General features: G+C 36.4%; 1 protein-coding gene across 1 annotated transcript; it reads right to left on the bottom strand.

Moving 5' to 3' along the window:
• Positions 1–248: 248 nt before the first annotated feature.
• On the bottom strand, positions 249–1,309 carry LOC126755780 (putative nuclease HARBI1). Its single transcript, XM_050468512.1, has 3 exons — positions 1,290–1,309; positions 943–1,232; positions 249–697 (listed from the first exon to the last, which is right to left on the bottom strand). Exons 1-3 carry the CDS (start codon positions 1,307–1,309, stop codon positions 249–251), a joined length of 759 nt encoding a protein of 252 aa, XP_050324469.1.
• Between the last annotated feature and the right edge of the window lie 7,366 nt (positions 1,310–8,675).

Here is an 8,675-nt window from a genome sequence, read left to right as displayed (position 1 = left end):
GTTACACAAACAACGCGATGCGATGCTTTTGCACGAGTTTCGCCTCAAAATGTTATGGTACCGATGCCGATTGATGGTTTAAATATGACGCCGATCAGAGTAGCAGAATCATTAAACACAGTTAGTGCAAGCGAAAAACACACAGACTAAATTACATATATTCGAATAACTGAGTATTGTATTTATTTCAGTTTAGATATTATTTTATAATAAACTTAAAATGTAATGTTTCGCAAAGCAATAATTTTTTAATTTAAATTTCGATGCTGGTGTCGCTCAGCTTCTATGCGGAAATATTGGAGCACTTCGTCCCTTGCCAATTGGTTTACACCCGGCAATAATTCTTCTTCTGTTAATTGTTCGTTGGCTGACTCTTCTACGTTTTCATTTCCTACCTCTTCGTCCACATATACTTCACCTTCTTCAATGCATATATTATGCAAAATTGCAGCGGCAATAATTAGTTTTTGAGCGGTGGGTAATGATACGTTTAATCCGTGCCGAAGTACAGGAAAGCGACGTTTCAATACGCCGTACATACGCTCCACTACGTTCCGAGTGCCTATCAGAGAGGCTTGGTAAACACGCTTGATTGGGTTAGTAGCCAATCCTGGATGACTAATGGTGTATGGTGTGGCCAAATACGATGTGTTAGCGTATCTTGAATCGCCGACCATGATGTATTGGCCGAAATAACCTGTATCGAAACGCATTTTCAAATTTGAGGCAGAAAAATGGTTTGATCATGGCTTGCACCCGGCCATCTTTCAACAATATCCAAAATCTTCAAATCGGCAGAAGAAACCGTTTGAACATTGAGAGAAAAGTACCCTTTTCTGTTGCGGAACGTTTCGGCCTGAAAACGTAATACATATATAATAATTTGTTTCCTTGTAAAAGCCAAGAGATAATTAAAACTGTTATCAATAATAACCTGCAAACCTCCTGGCGATAATAATTTGATTTGGGTGCAGTCTATTGCTCCGATAGTCCGCGGAAAACCAGCGAGAGAATGAAATGCGAGTGGTGCCGCTTGTCGCTCCGACGATATCTGTGGCATCCGAATAAATTCGGTAAAATGATTGAGCAACGCATCGCACACAATTGGCAAATTCAGACTGACAGTTGGCTGAGACACACGCACTAAATCTGCAGCATTCTGCTCAAAGCTGCCAGCCGCCAGAAAGCGCAGCAGAATCAAAACTCTCTGCTCAGTGGTGAGAGAACGGCATCTATTGAAACATGAATTATTTGTATTTAATAGCGAGCACCCAAATAAAGACACTTACCTCCCTGGCTCCGTTAGCATGTTCGGTTCCACCAATGCTACCACGCGCCGAAAAGTGGTCTTTTTCATTCGGAATCGCTGATGAAAGGCCACATCGTCCCATTCATCAACTACTGCGTGGGCTCGTAGTGTATATGGTCGACGACCAGCTTTTTCTGGTTTTGACGCAAACTAGTTTTCACTGAAACTAGTTTTCAAAATCCGAGTTTTATTCCCCAAAACTACAGTGAATAATACCAAACTTCTCAAAACTAGTTTTTAAATAGCCTATTAAACCAGTTTTCAGGTTAAACTAGTTTTCAAACTTGTCAATAATACGGCCGTTAATTAAAAATTCTGAACTGGAATAAGCAATACTTGTTATTGGGGTATGTCTTGCATATCGACAGGGTTTAGTTGAAAATGCGTGGTGCTTCAGTTAAAGCCTTAAATACTCGGAGGTTCATTTAAAATGAATCTCGGTCGTAGAAAGTAATCTATCCGGTAAGGCATGGAACGTTCGGCTTGTTTTAGCGAAGGATTTTCAAGGCCAAAACCGTGAAAACCCTGTGGTTCCGTTGAAAAATTTATCTCCACCGAGGTCTTTCCATTATTACTGCGACATACAGAATCGCTATAAAATCGAAGATGTTCAAAGTATGTAGTCCAAGAAATCAAGATAATATTCTTCGGACTTTTAATTGTAGTTCTGAATGGGTCCGAAGTTTTAACCATATAAGACTAATGAATTTGACGAAATCATTATTATCGATGGATTGACTCTATAAGAATAGTTATGAATAAATGACATATTTGGTTAAAAATTCCGAAGAATTTTATTTTTCAAGATTCCTTTCTTAAACAAAACTGTTTCGAAAACAGTTCAGAACTCAGGGCCTTGTTCAATATGCTTTTGCAGCAATCGCAATGAGCCCTAGCTACCTGTAAATCCCCAATCAGTCGCATTATCCACTTGTGCGTACATATTTTACCTCTTTCGGCAAGTATATGTTAATTATGTTAATGTGGCAGCCATTCATGCTGCTCCACCATTTTTTCACCACACGTTTTGCCAACTTTAATCGCAGCTTCTGCTTTAAAAGTCTTTTTCTTTCAACTAACGCCCGCAAACACTATCAACGCATTAATGGTCAGTTTGTCTGTTACATACTTAGTTGCTTTTTGCACACAAAGCGCAATTTTTTGATGAAGTTGCAAGTAAAAAATTAACAAAAAAGAAAACGAGTGGATAAAAACCCAAAGCCTTTGACAAATCCGAACTCAATCACCCGTAAGTGCCTATAAAAAACCAATATATGTATGTAGATACGAGGGAGGTTTGATGGGTTAAGTTGACTTATTGAATAAAACAATATCCTCAGCAAGTGGAGTTCTTGGTTTGGTTTTGAGCCGACAAAAGTCGCTTTCATAATAATTCCAAGGTGTTTCCATGAACCTTTACACTTGTACTCATACGAGTATTTAGAAATAAAGAATTATGAAGAAAAAGTCACAGAATAATTTACACATCGAAGATTTTGCGGAGCTTTTGACAAGCTCTACATGTCAAATTTAAACGTGGAAATCTTCGATGGACTGGTATTAAAAAAAGTTAGATATTTTTTGGTTCTTACGCTTTCGGATCGAACATTCTTTACTTGTTACACATGTAAATAGAATATGTATCTTTGTTGGGGTTTTTACCTTTTGTCTCCGATTTTTCAACGTTGAGTTTAGTTTTAGAGTTTCCAAGTAGTTCTGGCGAACTTCAGCTAAAGCGATAGTCTATGATCGAATAAATTCGGTTTTCTGTTATTTTAAGTTTTACTGAACCAATTGATTTTGGAAGCTAGTTTCTTTATTGCGATAGTATAATATCGAATAAAGCTTCCATTTTGCTTAGGTATATTGACCTAACTAATCTAGGAAACGTTATTTCTTTATCACTCATACTCATATTTTTTAAATGTTCAATCCTTCTCTTTGGATCTGACGAACTTCGGCTAAAACGACGGTATATAACCAAATAAAACTTAAATTTTTCTTGGATTGCCAGACACGACTGCTCTTTGAAGCGTTATCTCTGCAACACTCTTATCTCATACGCTTTTTTTTTATACTCTCGCAACAAAGTTGCTAAGGAGAGTATTATAGTTTTGTTAACATAACAAAGTCCTAAAACTAAAAGAGTCAGATATAGGGTTACATACATATATACATATACCAAAGTGATCAGGGTGACGAGTAGAGTTGAAATCCGGATGTCTGTCTGTCCGTCCGTCCGTCTGTCCGTCCGTCCGTGCAAGCTGTAACTTGAGTAAAAATTAAGATATCATGATGAAACTTGGTACACGTATTTCTTGGCTCCATAAGAAGGTTAAGTTCGAAGATGAGCAAAATCATCCCACTGCCACGCCCACAAAATTGCGAAAACCGAAAACCTATAAAGTGTCATAACTAAGCCATAAATAAAGATATTAAAGTGAAATTTGGCACAAAGGATCGCATTAGGGAGGGGCATATTTAGACGTAATTTTTTTTGGAAAAGTGGGCGTGGCCCCGCCCCTACTAAGTTTTTTGTTCATATCTCGGAAACTACTATAGCTATGTCAACCAAATTCTATAGAGTCATTTCCTTCAGGCATTTCCATATACAGTTCAAAAATGGAAGAAATCGGATAATAACCACGCCCTCCTCCCATACAAAGGTTATGTTGAAAATCACGAAAAGTGCGTTAACCGACTAACAAAAAACGTCAGAAACACTAAATTTTACTGAAGAAATGGCAGAAGGAAGCTGCACCCAGGCTTTTTTTAAAAATTTAAAACGGGCGTGGCGTCGCCCACTTATGGACCAAAAACCATATCACTGGAACCACTGAAATGATTTCAATGAAATTCGGTGTATAATATTTTCTTAACACTCTGATGACATGTACGAAATATGGGTGAAATCGGTTTACAACCACGCCTTCTTCCAATAGAACGCTGTTTTGAATTCCATCTGATGCCTTCTCTGTATAATATATACATACATTAGGAACCGATGATGATAGCGGAATTAAACTTTACACAAATACGGTATTCGAAAAATATGTAAATGACAGATAATGAAATATCAGTTAATCATGCGAGAGTATAAAATGTTCGGTGACACCCGAACTTAGCCCTTCCTTACTTGTTTGTTTTCAATTTAATCCTTATTCGTGAGCCCAATTCCATTCGAAAAGCGCCCCAGTCGTTTCTTCTTTTCGCAATGTGACGTCAATTGGAGACTCGAAGCGAAGTTAGGTCCTTCTCCATCTGGTCTTTCCAACGGAGCGGAGGTCTTTTTCTTCCTCTGCTTCCCTGAACGGATGAACAAATTACTGTAAATCGAGTGCATTCGGAAATAAAATGTCTTCCATGTTACTCTTACTCTGCACTCCTGTAAACAAATAATATTCTCCTATAGTCTCGAACCTATAGCAGCGGTGTAATTTTACTATTTTACTCAGAAGTATATCTCAAGTTTAACAAGAACCTAAATATTTCGCCAGCTAATTTTCTCGCTGAAATAAATTTTACTCTTGCTTCTTGTTATTAATATTGCCTCCTGACAGGTTTTGAAGCGTGCTGCTGAACTGACAACTCATTATTAAACGTATGCTGTTTTTTTCGACTGTGTAGGTCGGATTAGTCTTGGGAACAAAATCTTGATTGTCCGACTAGTCTAGGGAAAAAAACGTTCGGTCGTCGATTTTGCACTCGTGGAGTTATAAAATATACGAATATGATTATTCAAAGTGCCACTGATCTATCAAACTGTTCTTATTCAAACTCATATTTACATACACATGCCAATGTACTTATATACACATACGCCCTTTAGCCGACATACGCATTTAACGGCTGGCCGGATTTACTCTTAGTACACTTTGTTGCGATTTTTGTGCGGTTGTACGATTTACAAGCATGGACACTCATACAATATACAAGTATGATGGACATATATATTTTTTATGACAGAAAAGGAATATATATGTACATACATGTACATATACGTATATGCACGTCATCCTGCTGATAACTGATAAATATATTATTTTTACATATATCGGGTGATTTTTTAAGAGCTTGATGACTATTTGAAAAGATTTGTTCATGACATTTACTTTTTGAAGATAATTTCATATATATTCGGAAAGTCCAATTTTGGGCATTTTTGTACATTTCGGCCGGATAGCGTCTATATACCTGGCTTATTTCTGTAGACTTTAGACTTGACGTATATAGCCCCACAAAAAATATCTAAAGGCGTTATATCGCATCATCTTGAATCCATTTCTTGAGAATTGTTCTCCGAAATCCTCAAAATGGCCATAGAATCGCGAGCTGTGTGGCATGTAGCGCCATGATAAACCACATGTCAACCAAGTTATTCTTCCATTTTTGGCAACAAAAAGTTTGTTAGCATCGAACGATAGCGATCGCCATTCACCGTAACGTTGCGTCCAACAGCATCTTTGAAAAATACGGTCCAATGATTCCAAGCGTACAATCATGCAAACAGTGCATTTTTCGCAGGTATGGTTGCTCTTCACCAAAAGCGGCATTCGTATACCATTCAACCAGAAATGAGCAACGCTGACAAAATTTGTTATAAAATACCGGCCGAAATGCTCGAAAAAGTTGCAAAATAGCCCATTTAAATGAAATTATCTTCAAAAAGTAAATGTCATGAACCAATCTAACGTTTCAAATAAAGAACCAAATGTGTTTTAGCGTTTTTTTTTTAAAAAAAGTTATCAAGCTCTTAAAAAATCACAACAACGCACACTTCTTTATACAAGCATGCAAAGATAGCCCAACTGGCTCATTCGCGCCAAATGTGTTAGCGTAGCAGCCTAACGCTGGCGCCGCAGCAGTGATTTCCAATTGATTATTGGATTTTTTTGTGCGTTCACTTAAGCTGACACAGATTTAAGGAAAATTTTGCTACTAGTCACACCTCCCAGACTATGTACATGTATATAGACACACGCGCATATATATATATATATAGTATATATACATATGTACATATATGATTATGGTGAAATATATAACGTATAAACATATGAAAAACTAATCTTCAGTTATATACTATATATTTATTTGTTTGTAGGTGCATACCCAAACTGCTGTTGTAGTTGTACCTTCGCCTTTTTCCCGCCACTCTGTGCATATATGGCCAAGCAGTCAACTATATAGTTTATATGGATCGTAGTTATGTTTAATCAACTGGAAATTGGATTGTTTTTGTTATTGCTATTTTTTTGTTGCTGTGAGCATGAATCTGTGGTCTACCTTATGCTTATGTTATGACAACCTGTTGTGCCGAAAAACCGTTATGAACTTCATAATGCTATAATCGTTGCGGCAGGAAGGACTCTAATGCAGGACAACCAATAGAAAGGATGCGAAGAAAAGAAAAAAGCAAAGCAAATCTTAAGACAAAAAAGTCGTAAATGCGTTATGCGTTTGGCGGTTGAATTATGGGTTGGCGTTGAAGTGTGGTTGTGGAAGTTAGCAATTTATGCGCAGATTGGATGTGAGGGATTTTATCGAGTGTAAGTCCTGTAGTCTGCTTAGTTTATTTCACGTGAAAACATTATACACAAGTATATGAAAGCTATTAGCAGTGAGTTATAATAAAACAGCGTTTTGCTGCTCATTGGCACAAGTGTTTGTACGATGAAAGCAATCGAAGTACGGCCAAGGAATTTCTCTGGTAGTAGAAGCATATCTTAGGCAGTAGAAAATTGCAGAACAAGATTTTCTTGAAAAAATGTAAAAAGTTCAGGTTATGGGCCTATATGACACAAAATATAGTAGTAAATATTTCGGGAATCGTGTAAAGTAAACGTTTTGGTATTTGTTTAACGCGGATTAATTATTTTTAACGAAATAATTTCGGATTTTGTTACTTGAAAAAATGGCGACAAACGCAGTAGCTTTCCCATTCGAAAAATTGAAGGGGCGTGAAAATTTTGATATCTGGAAGCGCCACGCGAAATCATATCTAGTGATAAAAAACTGCTGGATGGTAGTTGAAAAAGAGCTACCTGCAGAAATTTCGGAAAAAGATAAAGAATGTGATGAGCGTGCATTGGCTCAAATAACCTTAATGATAGAACCTAATAACTTTTCTCATATTGCCACAGCTGAAACGGCATATCAAGCGTGGAATGCATTGTTCTGTGCGTACGAAGACAGGGGTCTTACGCGGAAGGTAGAACTTTTAAAACAATTAGTGCAGTGCACGCTTAGTAACTATGTATCAGGCAAAGAATATATGAATGCGGCTGTGATGACGTCACTTAAAGTCAAAAACGCTGGTCTCAATATAGACGATGAGCTGACAGCTTCGTTAATGTTAGCAGGTCTATCGGAGGAATTTCGCCCAATCGTACTTGCTGTTGAAAATACGAAAGAGAAACTCACCATCGATAGTGTTGCAAGACGTAAAATTTGATAATTCAAATAAGAGTGGTGAGAATGTACTATATTCGAAAGAAAAATCAAATTCGAAAGTGAGTTCTAATAAGTTTTGATGTCATTCTTGTAAGAAAATTGGTCATTTTGCTCGTGATATATTTATTATAACAATACAAAAAACAAAAATATTCTTTTCGCATCTTTACTTTCCCATGACATTCGTAATAAAGATAATTGGTTTGTTGATTCGGGTGCTACTTCACATATGACAAAAAATCGTGAAATGATTGTAAATGAAGTGAAGATAGAATATAGAAACATTCTTACTGCAAATAATGAAGTAATTAAAGTTAACTCAAAAGGTGACGTGAATATGTGCTTATTCGCTAATAAAATAAAGACAAACGATGTTGTAAAAAACGTTGAGTATGGGCCGGAGTTATGTGCAAATTTGTTATCGGTACGACAAATGACGGCACGATTCCGATTACTTTGGCGGCGGGGTAAAAAAAACGAATTTCCATATAAATGGGGTATGTGCGGATAGGGTAGCTTCTCCAGAGGAGGAATATCCGAAAATAATGTAAAAATAACTAATATTTTTTGAAATATTCACGTTTAAAAATTCAAAAATTTGCACTAAGAAAACTTGTTATTTCTCTATGTTTCTGTAAATTTTTTCACATTTTTCTCTTGTTATATTTAAATATACACTTTAAAGATTGAAATAAGTTCACATTTCACTTTTTTTTTGTAATATTTTACCTATACTTATTAATTTAAAAATCACTTAGAACACTCATCGTTGCAAAGGCTAGATTGTTTACAATTATGAGGAAAACGAGCGTTGCCACATCTCAAACACCAAATTTGTAGGATTCTTAACGATTTTTCTTTGTTTAGATACATATGTATACATATATACTATACATATGTATGTATATGTATA

Source organism: Bactrocera neohumeralis, chromosome 4 (genome assembly GCF_024586455.1).
Source record: "Bactrocera neohumeralis isolate Rockhampton chromosome 4, APGP_CSIRO_Bneo_wtdbg2-racon-allhic-juicebox.fasta_v2, whole genome shotgun sequence".
NCBI classification, from domain to species: Eukaryota; Metazoa; Arthropoda; class Insecta; order Diptera; family Tephritidae; genus Bactrocera; species Bactrocera neohumeralis.
The sequence above is the reverse complement of the archived record's forward strand: the minus strand, read 5'-3'. Positions and strand labels throughout refer to the sequence as shown.

What these genes read in the sequence shown, in the direction of transcription:
- LOC126755780 (XM_050468512.1), bottom strand. Translation starts at nt 1,309, where the DNA reads ATGCTAACGGAGCCAGGGAG. An exon ending in ATGCTAACGGAGCCAGGGAG is followed by an intron (nt 1,233 to 1,289) that starts GTAAGTGTCTTT and finishes ATGTTTCAATAG; the next exon opens with ATGCCGTTCTCTCACCACTG. An exon ending in CAAATTATTATCGCCAGGAG is followed by an intron (nt 698 to 942) that starts GTTTGCAGGTTA and finishes GTTTCGATACAG; the next exon opens with GTTATTTCGGCCAATACATC.